General features: G+C 37.1%; 1 protein-coding gene across 4 annotated transcripts in view; it reads right to left on the bottom strand.

Annotated features, from left to right (window-relative positions):
- inpp4aa (inositol polyphosphate-4-phosphatase type I Aa) overlaps positions 1–18847 on the bottom strand; it is a 70749-nt gene that overhangs the window by 31422 nt on the left and 20480 nt on the right. For all 4 annotated transcript variants that reach the window (XM_073912210.1, XM_073912211.1, XM_017357717.3 and 1 more), the window contains exons 2-8: positions 7196–7395; positions 5715–5759; positions 5114–5232; positions 3615–3731; positions 3062–3141; positions 2845–2953; positions 740–830 (exon numbers count right to left, since the gene is read on the bottom strand). In XM_073912210.1, coding sequence (XP_073768311.1) covers positions 740–830; positions 2845–2953; positions 3062–3141; positions 3615–3731; positions 5114–5232; positions 5715–5759; positions 7196–7295 — 661 coding nt within the window. In that variant the 5' untranslated portion in view covers positions 7296–7395. The remainder of the gene's footprint in view (positions 1–739; positions 831–2844; positions 2954–3061; positions 3142–3614; positions 3732–5113; positions 5233–5714; positions 5760–7195; positions 7396–18847) is intronic.

Below are 18847 nucleotides of genomic sequence, written 5' to 3'. Positions count from 1 at the left end.
TTGGAGTGAAATCGATCGGCTGTCCATTGGATCTTATTGCTGTCGCGATGGCTAGCAGCTGCTTTGTTTTTTATTTATTTATTTAAAAAGCGTATTAAAGCTGATAAAACCTGAAAGACGACAATAAAACACTTACATTGACAATCATCAGCACTTCTATTAGTGTGCTTTACAGACTTATAATATGCTGTTGTTCTGTGTGAGTTTTCATTTCAAAATGGCCGCTGCGCCATCTAGTGGCTGTTTCCCAAATTGCACTAGAGTGTCGTCTCTTGGTGATTCTATGCTCTTTGACTGTACTGAACCTTACTGTTAGCACAGCAACCGTTTAATGGAAACAAGCTAGTATAGTGGTCTGCAGAAACAGCTGCAAATGAGGCACCAAACAGAACTAAAGCCTGAATAAACGTCTTCTACTGCCGCAAAGCACTTTTTTTTAAAGGAATTGCTAACAGAATTGCAGAATGTATAATCTATTCCCACAGAATAGCGAATGCTCTATAAATACAAGTTGTTGTGTTTTTAATGGGTTCAGGAGCAGCTTTCAGAACCCCTTTCACAGCCTGCGGCGTTCATGAATCTTCACAGCGGGAAGTGAAAACTACAGCCCATTGATTCAGTTATGAGGGACACATTTACAGATAAACTGCTGCCTCCAGATGGAATGTAGCTGCAATGATTAAGAAATTAAAACCAAATTGTGCTGCAGAGTATAGAAATATGAACTTTACACACTCACCTGCCTTTAAAAGACTGTCTTTGCATAAGGAAGCAGATTTAGCCTTTACGCCCATGGATTCTGTCAGACTTTCATCAACAGGCAACACCATCTGTGAGAAACAGCAGAAGGATCATGTAGTGATTATATCGATGTTGTTCTATGAGGCCCCTACTGAAAAAAACAGCATAAACCAGCCTGGGCTGGTAGGCTGGTTTTAGCTGGTCAACCAGGCTAGTTTTAGAGGGGTTTTGGCCATTTCCAGGCTGGTTTCCAGCCATTTCCAGCCTGGTCTTAGCTGGTCAGGCTGGGAGATGGCCAGCTAAAACCAGCTTGACCAGCCTAGCCAGGCTGGGTGCCCAGCCAAAACCAGCTTTGTCCAGCTTAAACCGTGCTGGTCAAGCTGATTTTAGTTGGATTTAGCAGTTCATTTTCCAGCCTGACCAGCTTAGACCAGGCTGGAAATGGCTGAAAACCAGCCTGGAAATGGCCAAAACCCCTCTAAAACCAGCCTGGTCGACCAGCTAAAACAAGCCAACCAGCCTAGGCTGGTTTAAGCTGGATTTTTCAGCAGGGGCAACAAAGATTTAAGAATACACAGCAGTACAGAAATAAAGACACTTTTAAATAAGCTTGCTAATCACAGTGTCACTTCAGTCATATTTATTTATAGTACGATTATAGTATTATTTTAGTTTTGAAGCATTTGGCAAGCAGATTCATCAGTATTATTATATATTATTCTATATACAATCTACATGCATAGACACTAACTGGCCACTTTACTAGGTACGCCTGTCCAACTGCTCGTTAACGCTAATTTCTAATCAGCCAATCACATGGCAGCAACTCAATACATTTAGGAAATGTAAACATGGTCAAGACCATCTCCTGCAGTTCAAATCGAGCATCAGAATCGGGAAGAAAGGTGATTTTAGTGACTTTGAACGTGGCATGGTTGTTGGTGCCAGACGGGCTGGTCTGAGTATTTCAGAAACTGCTGATCTACTGGGATTTTCATCCACAACCATCTCTAGGGTTTACAGAGAATGGTCAGAAAGGCAAAAGTTATTCAAATAACCACTCATTACAACCGAGGTCTGCGGAGGAGCAGCTGTGATCACACAACACGTCCAACCTTGAGGCAGATGGGTTACAGCAGCAGAAGACCACACTGGGTGGCCCAGAATGGGGAGTGGCCAGATATGTTTTTCTACATATATAATAGGATTTTTTATTGTACTTATTTAGTTTGTTATATTTTAGTTTTATTAAGTTAAAAAAATAGCACTGGCTTTGGCTGAAAATTAACATTAAAAATTATTTTAGATTTTGTTTACAGTTTTAAAATTGTTTTCATTTTAAGTTATAGATAAAATGTTGGTCATTTATGCTTTTGTCTATTTATTTTTCAACTATTCATTAATTCATTCATTTTCCTTTCGGCTTAGTCCCTTTATTAATCTGGGGTCACCACAGAGGAATGAACCGCAAACTTATATTTTACGCAGCGGATGCCCTTCCAGCTGCAACCCATCTCTGGGAAACATCCATACACACTAATTCACTACGGACAATTTATCCTACCCAATTCACCCGTATTGCATGTCTTTGGACTGTGGGGGAAACCAAAGCACCCGGAGGAAAAGTACACGAACATAAGGAGAACATGCAAACTCCACACAAAAACACCAATTGACCCAGCCAAGGCTCGAACCAGCGACCTTCTTGCTGTGAGGTGACAGCAATTTATGTTTATTTATTTAAGGTTTATTTAAAACCTTCTGTTTGTCTTTTTTAGGTCGTTTAGCAATTCAACATTTTTATTTAAATTGGATGCCAAGTCAACAATAATCAAGTTTTTTATTACTTTAAAGCTATTAAAATTTCTAAAGATTTCTGATGGACATTTTCTTAAATATAAAGTTTAATACGATTTTAACTTGAAACATTTTTTCATTTTAATTTTTTTCCAATAATGGAAAAATCTTTGCTGTCACTGCATATGATTTCCTGTTATCTAATCTTCCATCAGCCCCCTTTCTCTCTAAATAGCAGCAGACACATGCCAAACAGCAACAAACATCTAAAATACAGTGTAAATCCCAGAGCGTGTCAGCTCTCACCCTGCCGTTAACCGTATCTGATCGTGCCAGAGGAGCTCGCTGGTCTCTCCTCTCCTCAATCTGCCACCCAATGATAGTGATGTTTCCCATCCGCTCACTCTCTGCTGATCTGAACCACAGAAAAAAAAAACAGAAAACAAATAGGTGTCAGACCACGTTTCCTGGAAATACTGACAAATGTTATGCTAATATTAGTTCCTATATTGATCTGACATACTTCAGCATGAGGTGTAGCCTGTGGTGTTTGTCTTGAAGGAGCTCTTTTACTGTAAACATAGCCGAACCCAGCAGGTACATCTAATAAGACAGAGGCGAGCTTATGAAGCGGAGGCAAACAGGTCAGGCATGTTTATGGAACGGTCTCCTTTTTTAACTCACCTTGAGTTAAACTGTTTGAATTCATTCAGCCATTCTCTGGGTCTGATGGGAGCACTTTTAGCTTAGCTTAGCATAGGTCATTAAAACGGATTAGACCATTAACATCTCCCTCAAAAAGCTTTGTAATAAGTGTCTTATTTAAAGCTTGACTCTTCTGTAGTTATATTGTATACTAAAACTGACAGAAAAAAAAAATTCTATGTCAAAATGGCTAGAAAGGGTACTCTCATTCCAACATAATTTTAATGAGATGCTAATGGTCTAATCTGAATTAAAATAGATAAAAACAAATAAAAAAACTCAACTGTTTAACTCTAGGAGACTTGTAAAACGAGCCTATTTCCAAAACAAAACAAGGAATGTTTCTTTAAGAATAACAGTTTGTGTCTTACAGTCCCTTGTGAGCGATCCTTCACATCGTACACCGACAGTTTGATTTGGGTCTGCTGGGTAATCAGAGAGTCCTGGAAGAAGGCGATGCTGCTCAGGAAGATTGGATTGCTGGTGCCCTGTGATAAATAGACAAACAAAACATGATACTTCCAGGTTTCACTGAGCAAACTCACTTCTTGGATGAAAATAGCAGTCAGTGTTATTCCAAACGGAGCCATAATAAGCAGTCTGGTGCAGATGAGGGTGTTTTAAGTCTGAAATTCAGCGTATTGTTATTATTTTTTAAATACAGTGCTGTGCATGTATGAGCACACCCCACAAATCTCAATTAATATTTTCTATAGGATGCTCCACAATGTTATACTTGTGCATATACATTAGATTACTCAGTATTGAAGCTAAATCTGAAGCTAATCTACCAAAATAACTTACAACAATTATTCAAAAATTAGTAGCTCAAATTAATATGTTAGGGAAAACATCAAATAAAATTTTCAAAAAGAGGAAGAAAATCAAAAGAAACAAAGAATATTAACAAATTTGTTGAAATGTTGTAGTTTGTATTTGTTTTTGCAATATTTTGAATGAATTTAAATGCATTATTTTTCCATTTCTAATAATAATAATAAAATAATAATAATATTAATAATAAATAATAATAATAATAATAAATAATAATAATAATATACTACTACTACTAATAATAATAATAATACATATTAATAATAAAAATTAAAAAAAATAATAATAACAATAATAATAATAAAAAAATAATAATAATAATAATAATGATGATGATGATGATGATAATAATAATAATAATAATAATAATAATAATAATAATAATAATTTATCAAATTTATATAGCGCTTTTCTGGGCACTCAAAGTGCTTTACACAATGGGGGGAATCTCCTCATCCACCACCAGTGTGCAGCATCCACCTGTATTACGCCAGACCACACACCAGCTAACTGGTGGAGAGGAGACAGAGTGATGACGCCAATTATGATATGGGGAGGGTTAGGAGGCCATGATGGACAAAGGCCAAGAGGGCAAAGTCCAGGATGCTGGGGTTAAACCCCTACTCTTTTCGAAGGACATCCTGGGATTTTTACCGACCACAGAGAGTCGGTTTAACGTCTCATCTGAAAGACGGCGCTCACTGAGCAGTATATAGTTCCCATCAATATACTGGGGCGTTAGGACCCACACAGAACGCAGGTTGATCAACGTCTGCTGGCCTCACTAACACCACTTCCGGCAGCAACATAGCTTTCCCATGTGGTCTCCCATCCAAGTACTGACCAGGCGCAGCCCTGCTTAGCTTCAGTGGGCGACCATGTGAGAGTTGCAGAGAGCTAGCTGGCAGAGAGTCCTGGATGGTGGTAATGATGCTCAGGAAGATTGGATTGTTGATGTAATCATCATGGTACATGCTCAGAAGCAAGGTAATATCATTGTACATTTTATAGCAAGTCTTCATGTTTCCCTCCTCACCTCTATGATCTCCGTCTGTGCATGTTTGGTCCAGAATGCCTGTGGAGGAGTGGTGCAGCTCACAGCGACAAAACTACTGGGCTTACGATCCAGCGATGGGGTGACCAGCTCACTGCATGCTGTGGGAAGAAGGAGAACAATTCAGTAAGTCAAATGATTATGAGATGAGTGATTTAGCTGTGATTGTACTCCTATGACAAGTCAAATCCACCGTATAAACAAATAACTGTAGGTGGCGAACTGTAATCAACATGACGTTTCGTCATGGAAAAAGTAATATAACTGTCAGAGAGCACCTGACAAAACCCAGCGCACACAGTACTATGAACATATCTGATTTGACGGCACACAGATAAGCTGCATAAATGTTTACTGCTTATGAGGTAAAAGGGTATGGCTGATGAACTGTTTATTTCCCTCACAAATACAGTAGGCTGTGCACTGCTAGTGTATGAAGCCAAAAAAGGTGGAAGAACATGAGAGGATGGACTCGAGAGGTAAACATTTCGTGAATGAGTGGACACCAGCTTTGGTGGCATTATATTACTGACAGGAGCTTCAGTGTGATCGCTTTATGATTGACTGAAGTGCTGTTACTCACCCAGACTGAACTCGAGCACTGGCTCATCAGGATCCTGGCTGTTTCCTGAACACAACGTAAACACATAAAATTAAGCTCAATAAGAAAGCCTTTTACTAGATTATAAGCTAATTATGTTGTGGTATAGACACACTTTATTTTAATGTACAATTTGTACTATTAACAAACTATTAACTAAAGTTTTAGCTCAAACTACCAATTAGCTGCATATAAATAGTTAGTAAGGTAGTAGTTGGGTTAACGTCCAATTCACACAGGGCTTCAGCGTCAACGCTTGACTGAAAGCGTGTCTGAAGTTGGGGCTGAAGCGATCGTCATAGAAGCGTCAGCCAATGAAATTCAGTCAGCAATAGGCCACTGTCTAGCTGGTGTATTTGCATACTCTGGCTGTTTCTCAATTCCAAGAACGCAGAGGCCGGGCGGAATGTGTAAAAAAGTCGTTATCATATTTAAGTCTAAAAAAAAGGCTTGTTCCAAAGAGCCGACCCCGCAACCATACGGGACTAAGGCCAAAGAGGAAGAAGAGAGCTGTTCAGAAACGCTGGGTGAAACGCTAGTGTGGACGTGGATTGTTTTGATTCTAAAACGCTGTTTTAAAACTAAAACGTACTAGTGTAAACGGGGCCTAAAATCACAATCAGAAGCAACTGCATGCTTCAATGGGGTTACAGTATATACAGCTGTCATATATAAAAACTCCATGTCACAATGTTTTTTAGCAAAATTCAAGATTTTATCACGATTCTTTGTGATTTTGCTTTTACAAGTTGTCCGAGCAGTACAGCCAAACACATTTCATTAGTTTAAAACAAACCATTACAAGGCAACAAAATATATAAAAAAAAGACAGTATATTGAGGCAGAGGTGCCAGAATTGCACCAAATACAATGAGCACTGTAGCAAAATACACCAACATTTCAAAAGCAGACGGTAAAGATATTTTAATGAGCCACAATCAAGAAATGTCATATCACACACCCCTACGTGTCTGCTTAAACATGTTTCATTCAGTCAATTCCAAAGTTCAAATGGTTTAAATGGAATTCACGTTAACATTTTTTTTGTGATGAGGACATACAGTGTGCATTATTAGTGTTAAACTGGTCAGCAAGGTAGACCAGGTACACATTATCTAGTTCACTAGAGTTAAACCAGTCAGAAAAGTAGCCAAGGCACACATAGTCTAGTACACTAGTGCTAAGCCATTCAGCAAGGTATTTTTTATTTGCAAAATTTAACCGTAAAAAATCAAAGGCAAAAAAAGTATGCGCCAATAGTGTAGTGGTTGGTGCGTCAACACATTCACACAGGTGCTTACGGCAACTCGAATTCAATTCCCGCCTCACAGTCCTATGCCGATCCTTCCACTCTCTCTGCTCCCCATGCTCTCGTGTCAATACTCTATACTGTTCTCTCCATTAAAGGTGAAAACCCCGAAAAATAATTATGATAACTAAATCAGAAGTAAATTATTCCTCACCTGTGAGTGCCAACCCCATCATCTCAGAAGACAAATCAAATGTGTTAGCTCTGTACACAGACCAGGGCCTGTGGCGGGGACTGCGCTCTCTTCCCGCCATCTTGGCTCCAGTCACCAATAGGATTAGCTCTTACAATCCCACTTTGTGTTAAAGGTTTTTCCAGTAATCCAGGTTCTGTTTCAGTCTAAAAGTTCTGAATCTAAAAGGAGAAAGAAAAGGGGACAAAAGAAGATGAGTCAGTATTTGCGTCACCAACTGTCTGGAGAGTCAAGAATCTGTAGATCCTGAGGCTGTTAACCTGAGACAACCAAACAGTAAGACCTGTGTTTGATCTCAAGATGTTGTAGGCATGCATGCAAGTGCATTATTTATGCGGTTTCATAGGAGGGCATTTATAATTGAACACACGCAATGACAAAACCGCAATCAGAGAGAGTAAGTGCCAGAGAATTGTCTTATGTTTATAGCTGGATAATTTATGACTGAAAGGAAATGGTTCACAAGCAGGATGTTGTTGGAATATGCTAAAGAGGATTTCCAATGACGTTAAAACCTTAGACCAGGGGTCACCAAACTTGTTCCTGGAGGGCCGGTGTCTTGCAGATTTTAACTCCAACCCTTATCAAACACACCTGAACAAGCTAATCAAGGTCTTCCTAGGTATACTTGAAACAACCAAGCAGGTGTGTTAAGGCTAGTTGGAGCTAAACCCTGAAGGGACACCGGCCCTCCGGGACCGAGATTGGTGACCCCTGCCTTAGACATTTAGTTTACACAATTCTGGACACAATCATTTGATAAATGAAGGCATATGAGCTGTGAACAAAATTAATAACAAATACCTCAAATAAGAACGATACATTACTGTATTTTTTTATATTTGTTAACACTAGTTAATGGAAATAAAGTTGCTCAGTGTTAGTTCATGTTTACTTTGTGCATTACCTAATGTTATTACACAGCTGTCTGGAATAATTGATGCTGATTGGTCAGTGGTGACATTCGAAGGTATGTTATTCCGAGATAACAACCACTAAGGCCCATACAGGTTCTTTGAATCTCCGTGACTGTCAGTGAACACGTTCAAATGCGTATATTTACATCCACATCCTCCATTAACTGTTTTTGTTTCTATCAGCTTTGCGGTAAATAAAGAACCATTCAACTATTACAGCTCAGAACAATGTTTTGTGGCAAGTAGCTATGTAATAAGCAGGATAAAGTATAACTAGGACAGTTGTTTTTAGGGAATTAAGTCCTTCAGTGTTATACAATGTCTTTAATTTGTGAATAATTTGTGAATAAAGCACCATTTCCATCCATTGAGTCAAACTTGTCAATTAACTGTCAAACTAAAAATGGAAAGGATAAAACTGAATAAAAAAAGAATGGACTTTCCTGCAGTAGGAGAAGGCACCTTGGACACTTTCTTTTACAATAAACTATTTGTTTAACTATTAAGAGAACGATAACAAAATGCAATAAATGTACAGTGTTTCCTCTAGGATTATTTCCAGCTGTGACGGCAGGCCTTATTTACACATATCTACCAACCTGTGGCGTTATTATTTCAATAGCAAATGTCGTGAGCGCAGTATTATAAGTGGAGATTGCATTTATGTAATAGCCTACGAGCATGCGGATTCCTCTGCTCGTGCACAAAACTTCTTGCAGGCCCCCTCAAATATAAGCTACTTCAAGTGCGCGCAGATCTTCTTGTGCGCTATCAAATAAACACTGTTGAAGTGCGATGTAGTGCGTTTATGTAACGTGTTTCCAGCATTTATTAGATTTGCTAGGAATATTTATGAATTTCTTCATTAGACCTGCAGAGCAGCATTAATGCACCCTAAAGTAAAGTGAAACGGCTATACGTCATATTTGCTGCCTCACGCATCACGCACCAGTCAGTCAGCACGTCACATTAAAGGGTTAAACAAATGACGCACATGACTACCACAGTTGCAGAAAAGTTCACACTGTTATAATTAACTTCCCCTTCAATACGTTTTGGTGTGATTATCACCTATTAAAAAAAATGTTTTGAACGAGAAGCTGTAATGTAGCCATGGCGGGATGAATTTTGTCGTGGCGCCCCGCCATGGAAGAATGAATGTAGCGGAAACCATGATGTATGGTGGGTTTTGAAGGAGCGAGATCGTTCTTTGGGAGCGTAGATGCTCATGACAGGTCTTTAATGACTGACTTTAGATAAGGGATTTTCGAATGAACAAAACATTTTAGATGTTTTACAATGTGGTCGATCCATCGATTTGTCCATTAATGTCATCCCATCACACATTCACACACGTTTTGTTTCATTTTTGATGAGTTAAAACAAAAACACAAGATTTGTTGATGCCCATGCTAAAATATATTTGTTAAATATGTTTTCATCATAGTTTATGCAATTTTTTTTAACGGTGTAAAAAGTTTATCCTACTTAGTAGTGCGTATTAGGCTTGGACGATATCCGAATTTTGATACAGTCAAACCTTCTCCCTATTGTACCTCGGTATACAGTATTACCGTGAATAATAAATAATTATGACTTAAGACTACATAATTGTTGTGCATGTTATTTTGTTGAGCAAAATAACATGCACAACAATATTAACAACTTTTATTAGCAACAATTTATTAGCAACTTTAGGTTCGAGGTATTTCCATCTCTCACGGTCACCATTTTGTTGCACAATTTGAAAATTGCCTCGTCTGTATTTACCGCCTCTCCTTTCTCATTTAGTTGAAACCTGAAATACTGCCAAACTGCAGAAGTTGTGTTTTTTCGAGACCAGGGGCCTGTTTCAGTAAGGAGGTTTAAATAACTCAGAGTTTAAACTTGAAACTATAAAACCTGCTCCTGACCAGGTTAGGTTCACAGAGTAAGTTACCACAGTAACTGACTCCGAGTTAAAGTTACCTCTCTTTTAGAAACAGGTTTGACTTACCCTGCTTTCTCGAGTTTGACAAACCTGCCATTTTGAAACGGAAAACCCAGAGTTTCTCTCATTTCAGGGTTAAAATACTCTGAGTTTTCACTTAACCTCCTTTCTGAAACAGGCCCCAGGTCACATGTGGCCCGTTTCCACTGAGTGGTACGGTACGGTACAGTTTGGTACGCTTTTATGGTCGTTTCCACTGTCAAAAAGCGTACCGAACTGAACCGTACCACTTTTTTAAACTTTTTCGAAAGGTTACAAAACATGAGCAAGGGTACCAAAAGGTGGAGCTACACGTGCAGCTGAAAGCTGATTAGTTAAAAAGATACGTCACAAGCTTGACGTGATGATAACCACACATACACATTTTTAGCCATTAAATAAATTCTATTTAATATTTAACCCTGGTCTCTAAATAGATGCATTGTTAACAGTGCTGAAACTGATAACGTTGCTTTTTTAAGATTTCGCAAAATACCATATTACCGTATTACTGCCCAAGCCTAGGGCATACGTATACATTTTTTAAAGCTCATTTTCAACATTTCTTCTTGGAATTGCATCATGCCAACTCCATTAAAAGATTTGGTAACACTATGTTAATGGTCCATTTGAGTATTAGTAGACTGTATGCTTAATATCTGTTAATACTGCTCCTTTAACAGACATTTAACTGACTATAAGAAACTTTGCAAGTACATGTCAACTTACACTAACCCTCACCCTAACCCTAACAGTCCACTTATAATATAATGAGAACTAGTTGACATGTAGATGCAATGTAACTTAAATTCAACAAACGGACCATCAATATAAAGTGTACCAAAGATTTTCAATGCTTCAGTTTGTGATCTAATAGCACAGAGTATTACAAAAGTCTGTAGTAGCCGTAGTACAACGCAATCCTGACATAGAGAGCAGAAGGCTGAATGAGAATGCAAATACGCTGCATCAGTGGCGGATGGAGGGTTTTTGGCTGCGGCGAAGGCAAAGCAGCAGGTAGTGGGCAGCAGTCTGGGGCTGAACGGCTAATTCTGACTCAAGCTCTATCATTTACAAAACCAACAACCCTATCCATCTGCCTCTTATAGTCCGGCACATATCACTAGATACAGATCACAACACGTTTATCATAATGTGTTAAGTGAAATCAAAGACAGAAATGGTCATCATCAGAATCGTCATCATATTGCCTGCAGTTAAAGAGCTCCATAATCCATCTCAAGAGATATTGTAATTACCGCACTCTTATTAGCCTTGACATTTCACGGATATTAAACACCAGTCACTGCACCGGTTCATAATTCTCGAGGATTTTTCACAGGCCTCATTCAGGCTTCATGCATATTTAGGTTGTCTAGAATGCAATTATGGGAAACGCACCAATTTGATACGCATTCCCTCAGATGAAAGTTACTTCGGTAAGAAGTTTGTTGATGTCAATTAAAAGTTGTCTCTCATAAAATATATTTCTAACATTCTCAAAAATAGGTCAAAAGCCGATAGATCCAGATCCCCGTATAGCAGTTCTAGGCATTACTGATTTCGAGATAGCTAAAAACAGTACTGAACAAAATATAGTTCCATTTGTCTGTCTACTAGCACGAAGATTAATATTATTACACTGGAAATTGAAAGCCGCTCCTACATATACACATCTTATGAGAGATGTAATGAAACATATGGAACTAGAGAAAATCAGATTCTCCCTAAAAAAGAAAGAAGACAAATTCTATAAAATCTGGCAACCTTTCATGGCTTACTTTAAAGACAAAAATTCGACAGGAAATAGTCAAATTGAAGCGGATTAGACCAATTAAGTTTAAAAACAGAAGAGTATTATTATTTTAACTTTTCTTTACTCTTATTTATTATTTAATATTGTGTTTATTATTTGTTTCCTTTTTGTAATTTCAATTCAAATTTATTTATTTTTATTATTAATTTTTTTGTATTATTATTATTTTTTTGTATTAATCTATCATTACTATATTTATATATGGATTGTTTGTATATTACATGCTTTATTGTCAATTGTGGTGTGAATGTTTGCTAGTCCAAAGATGTAAGTTGTTGTGTTATAAAATCAAAAAAACAATAAAGAAAGTTATAAAAAAAATTTAAAAGTTGTCTCTCAGCCTGAAGATGAATCATTCAAGCATTACAACACGTCAAACAATTTTTACATTTCTTTTGGTTAGATGTTTTGACAGGTAATGTTAAAAGGTTATGACTAGGCCCACCAAGGTTACAATAGTTTTGGATTTTTCAATAGTTTTGACTATTTCGTTTTGACTTTTCTGTTTTCAAATTCAGTTAGTTTTAATTCGTTTTTAGAGGCAGATTTACTAGGTTTTATAAGTTTCTATATTTTGAAATTGCTTGGTTTTACTTTAGTTTTTATTAGTTTCAGTATTAGTTAGGGCTGCTCAATTTTGGGAAAAATCCTAATCACGATTATTTTGGTCATAATTGTAATCACGATTATTCCAAACGATTATAAGTTGTGGTCAAAATTATTAGCGCTCCTGAGAATTATTTTTTTTTTATAAATATTTCCCTAATTTTGTTAAACAGAGCAAGGAATTTTAACAGTATTTCCTCTAATATTTTTTTTCTTCTGGAGAAAGGCTTATTTGTTTTGTTTTGGCTAGAATAAAAGCAGATTTGAATATTTTGAAACCTCTTTTAAGGTCAATATTATAAGCCCCTTTAGGCAATATATATTTTTGATTGTCTGCAGAAGAAACTCCTGTTATACAATGAACTGCCTAATTACCCTAATTAAGCCTTTGAATCACACTTTGAATTTGAATGCTTGTATTTAAAAAATATCTAGTCTAATATTATGTGCTGTCATCATAGCAAAGATAAAACAAATCAGTTATTAGAAATGAGTTATTAACATCATTATGATCTTAAAAATGTCTTACAGTAAAGTTTTGCAACCCAACTGAAGCATGATTCACTTATTTAAATTCAACTACGATCTTCTCTCATGAAATAAACTTACATTTTTCACCAGATCCTCTCATTTAGGCCCTTGGTTTACCAGCGCTGCAGTTGTTCAAGTTTAGTTCCCTCACAGCAGGCTGCCATGTGTTGTTTGTGTTTGGTTTAATGAATCCCGCATGCGCAGTATTACTGGTTAACCGCTACTCAAATTTAATCTCAGTGTAGTGTTACTGTTCTAATAAGTGTATATTGGATTATTTCGAGTTAGAGGGGGGTATTAGTTGAAGGTATTAGTATTAGCTTGTTAAAAAGTAATTAGTTTGTGGATAAGTGCTTACTGAAGACGTGAATCGTTTTAAATGATTCAGTTCGATTTGGTGAACTAGTTCAACCAGTTCACTTAGAAGATCCGGTTAAAAAGATTCGTTCACGATACGATACAGAGATAAAACCCATTATTGGGCACAAATGTGTTAAAGTAATAGGTTTAAGCGTCTGGTTTTAATGCTGTCACCGTGCTGCTGTCATGTCCACTCGCTGTTTTTGACACGGGAGCAACAGTGAGGATGACTGGAGGAGAAACTGCTTGGTCTGGCCAATGGCAGCAGGAATCCGCTTGTTAAGTGGTGACGTGTTTGTGACGTATGTAATACTGTTTCCGGGTCCAAGCCGCCATTCATTTAAGTGGAGAAATCATTCGTTTATGATCACGTTTTATTCCTATCACACATTAAAGTGAATTTTATATAAAATCGTAGTGTTAAAATTTATCACTTTCTGGCCATCGGATATTAGGCATGGACATATGTATTGCGATCGTGATTTTCGAACGTATTAAAATGCTTTGTAAACGTTTATTATTACCATTTCATGAGTCTCCCCATTCAGTTTAATAGAGCGATTGGACCCGGAAGCCGCTTCGCGTGACGTCACACTTAACAAGCGGATACAGACTCTGAGGTGCTACGTATCTGGGTCAAACACCAGCAGCGCGATTTACATTTACTTCTAAAAGGCTTACAGCAAGCTTATGTATTAAAGACAACAAGCTTATGTATTATTACAAAGACGAGGATTTTGCTATAATTTTAATTTCAGTTAGTTTTGTATGTACACAATACAGCTTCAGTTAAATTCTAGTTTTAAAAAAATCTTGTTTTTAATTTTATTTCATTTTACAACAATTATTTTAAGTTTTCGTTTTTTCGTTTGTTTTTGTTAACTATAATAACCTTGGTTGTTAGACTGTTGAACTTTTTGTGCTCGTGTTTATATAGGCCTATTATTGTGTGTGCAACATTTGTATATTTACAGTTTACACACCATAATGGCAGTCATGAGCCACTGGCATTGTCATAATGGGGGGGGGTGTTGTGGGCTGAAATGTTTATAACCCCTGGCATAAGACATTTTAATTGCTTCCCAAGTACTTACAAACAGCTTTCTAAAATACATCCAAACAAGCTAGTTAATAGTCAATATGTGTTTGCTGAAGTGAAGTGTTACCATGAATTCATATACAGTACACATGTCCCAGGACTGATTAATTAAATAAGAAGGTTAGATTTTTAGATTTTAAACTGCTCCTTTAAAAGGGATAGTTCACCCAATAATAATCATTTACTGTCATCATTACCCATCACTTGCTCCTTGTGACCACGGAGAGTGACACATACAACTGAAGGCAAGATCCACAATGCAGATTTATTCGTTGTCAGGCAAGCAATGGTCAATACAGGTGCAAACGGGTATGTGAAGACGGTCCAGAATCGTAATCATTAACAGGCGAAAGGTCAAAAGGCAGATGGCAGGCAAAGACAAGGATGCTAACAAGGCTAAGGTCGGTACACAGGATAACAAGACTAGGAAACACGTTGTAGTGCTACTTACAGTAAACAAGGCTTGGCAAAGTGAATAGGTGAGTGTGTAGCTTAAATAGTGTGTGCAATCAGTTTCTGAAAATCCTCAGGTGGTGCAAGTAATCAGTCTAGATGAGGAAGCATGTGTGAGTGTGACCGGAGTGCATGTATGAAAATGTAGTCCAGAAATGGCGGATTTGTAGTCCATGGTTATTGAGAGTGAAATCCAGCGACCTTATGAAAGACGATCGCTGGTAATCATGACACTCCTAACATATGAGTTTCTTTATTATTGAACACAAAAGAAGATATTTTGAAGCATGCTAGTAGCTGGCACACTTCGTCTTCTAAGGTATTTTTATTTCTCCTATGGGTGACACCAACCTGCACTCTTCAAAATATCATCTATTTTTTGTGCAACACAAGAAAGAAACAGGGGGCGGCATGGTGGCTCGGTGGTTAGCATTGTCACCTCACAGCAAAAAGGTTGTTGGGTAAGTTGTCATTTCTGTGTCGAGTTTGCATATTGTCCTCATGTTCGCGTGGGTTTCCTCCGGGTGTTTTAGTTAGGTGAATTGGATAAACTAAACTGGCCACAGTGTATGAATGCGTGTGTGAATGAGAGTGCATAGGAGTTTCCCAGTACTGGCTTGTGGCTGGAAGGCCATCCGCTGCATAAAACATATGATGAAATCGTTGGAAGTTCATTCAGCGGTGGCGACCATGATAAATCAGAGACTAAGCCGAAGGAAATTGATTGAAAACATGAAGAAAGAAACTCATTAAGGCAGGGGTGCCCACACTTGGGGTGTCCTGCAAAGTTTAGTTCCAACCCAATCAGACACACCTGGGCTAGCTAATCAAACTCTTGTTAGGCTTTCTAGAAACATCCTTGCAGGTGTGTTGAGGCAAGTTGGAGGTCAAATTGGCAGGACACCGATCCTCCAGGACCGAGTTCGAACACCACTGCGTTAAGGTTTAAAACCATATGAGGGGAAATAAACAACACATAATTGTTTTAGACTCACAGAATAATTGACATTTATAGCAGAATATAAAGCATATTTTCTGTGAGAAAAATAACTAGTCAGATTCAAGCATGAAAACTGCTTGTTCAATTATCAGGAAGTGGAAGCCAACACTGCCTCAAAAGTGCCATGCACTCAACTCTCTTTGTATAAAAATGACTTGTGAGAGAAGCAGTTTAGAAGAACTAGAGTATCAATTTAGTGGCTTTAATTCCTATTTATTTGTGCGATCTCATTCGTACATTTTAGTATGATTTGATCATCCCTCAATGAGGGGTAGGATTAAAGGTAAGTCTGTCAAGATATCAAATATTTGTTGTACGATATATTACACAACAGTTTATTGTGATAAACCATATTGTTGTCCTTTTAAAATCAATTTATGCCGCTCATTATATAATGCAAGTATGAACATAATAGCACCATAATGGAAGTACACTCTTTCAAACAACAGATAATATTGTATTCTTGAGAATATTTAGTAGAATTATAGCAACTTTAATAATTCAGCATTGGAATCAGAATGTGAAAACGTACAGTTGAAGTCAGAATTATTAGCCCCCCTGAATTATTAGCGCCCATTTATTTTTTCCCCAATTTCTGTTTAACAGATATTTTTTTCAGCATATTTCTAAACATAATAGTTTTAATAACTCATCTCTAATAACTGATTTATTTTATCTTTGCCATGATGACTAAATAATGTTTGACTAGATATTCTCTAGATAATATTCTCTATTCTCTTAACATTCTCTCAATATTTGACTAGATAATCTCACTTCTGCAGATTTATGTGCCCTCCAGAAACTTGCGTTTAGTGAATGAACGTCACTTAGTGGTTTCATCCTAAAGAGGGAAGAAATCACTTTCCCGAACGCTCGCACTCAATCTGCCCAGTTGGTGGAATGAACTCCCTAACTGCATCAGAACGGCAGAGTCACTCGCTGTCTTCAAGAAACGACTAAAAACTCAACTATTTAGTCTCCACTTCACTTCCTAGTCTGCAATTGCCTCACTAGCAATTGCCTCTCTACTAACTGTACTCAAAAAAAAAAAAAAAATCTTACATTACAAATGCTTTCCTTCTTAGACTTTACACACCTGAAACTTGCCTACAGCACTTATTCATTGTTGCTCTTATAGTTGTGTAAATTGCTTCCTTGTTCTCATTTGTAAGTCGCTTTGGATAAAAGCGTCTGCTAAATGACTAAATGTAAATATTTTTCAGGACACTTCTATACAGCTTAAAATGACATTTAAAGGCTTAACTAGGTTAATTAGGTTAACTAGGCAGGATAGGGTAATAAGGCAAGTTATTGCATAATGATGGATTGTTCTGTAGACTATCAGAAAAAAAATCAAGCTTAAAGGGGCTAATAATTTTGTCCTTAAAAGAGTGTTAAAAAAATTAAAAACTGCTTTTATTCCAGACAAAATAAAACAAAAAAGACTTTCTCCAGAAGAAAAAATATTATCAGACTGTGAACATTTCCTTCCATTAAACATCATTTGGGAAATATAAAAAAAAATAATAAAATAAAATGGGTGCTAATAATTCTGACTTCAACTGTACATATCCTGAACAAATACATGTAAAATCTTAACAAAAAGTGCAAGACAAAGAACTAGGAAAAAAGTCAAATGTAACACAGTCTAGAAAAAATATAGCTTAAAGGGGCTAATAATTTTGTCCTTAAAAGAGTGTTTAAAAAATTAAAAACTGTTTTTATTCCAGCCAAAATAATATAAATAAGACTTTCTTAAGAAGAAAAAATATTATCAGACTGTGAACATTTCCTTCCGTTAAACATCATTTGGTAAATATACAAAAAAATAATAATAATAAAATGGGGGCTAATAACTCTGACTTCAACTGTACATATCCTGAACAAATACATGTAAAATCTTAACAAAAAGTGCAAGACCAAGAACTAGGAAAAAAGTCAAATGTAACACAGTCGAGAAAAAATATAGCTTAAAGGGGTATAATTTTGTCCCAAAAACGGTGTTTAAAAATGTCAAAAACTGCTTTTATTCTAGCACAAATAAAATAAAATAGTCTTTCTCCAGAAGAAAAAATATTATCAGACATACTGTGAAAATTTCATTGCTCTGTTATACATTGTTTGGAAAATATTTGAAAAAGAAGAAAAAGAAATTGAAAGCGGGCTAATAATTCTGACTTCACCTGTATCATGTCAAAACAAACTTTTATTTTGGATGCGATTAATAGAAATAGGTACTTTTCTCACAGTAAAATAAATTAATTTCCTAGTGAGATCAGGCTGGTGAAACACACCACACAAACTAGCTTGCCAGAGTCTCACCGACAGCCAGGAGCTTTCTATCAGCCGACCATCAGGTTAGTGCGTTTCAGCGCACACACACACCTTCAGCGCCACTCTAAACTGTCAGCTGTCAGTCGGCAATACACTCCAGCCCCTGTCACAACCACATCCTGACCTTTTGCTTAATCAGGAAGTGTGAGTGACTTTCCTCTCAGCTGAGCCTTCTGGGTCTGCCAGTGAGCGGACACTTTCTGAGCATCAGCAAAGCTGGTTATACACGCTACACACTTGCAAATTCAGGCCTGATAATCAACATCACTGTTACTTGGGTAACTAACTAAGATGTTACATACAACCAGCATGAATGCAGTGCCTAATAAGACACCCAATAGTCCTATGGATTTTTGTGAATGTAAATCCAAGTTTTCGTTATCAGAAGAGTCTTTTGGATTCAATAAAAATGGAAATCTAGAAATATCTGGCAGAAAAAAAAAATCAATATCAAAGGATCTAAAGTCTTACATAATTACAGCTATTTCGGCATTTCTGAAACTAAAAGAGGAACAGAGGTGGGAAATA

This window comes from Danio rerio, chromosome 9 (genome assembly GCF_049306965.1).
Source record: "Danio rerio strain Tuebingen ecotype United States chromosome 9, GRCz12tu, whole genome shotgun sequence".
Taxonomy (NCBI): domain Eukaryota; kingdom Metazoa; phylum Chordata; class Actinopteri; order Cypriniformes; family Danionidae; genus Danio; species Danio rerio.
This window is presented reverse-complemented; position numbering and strand designations above follow the sequence as displayed.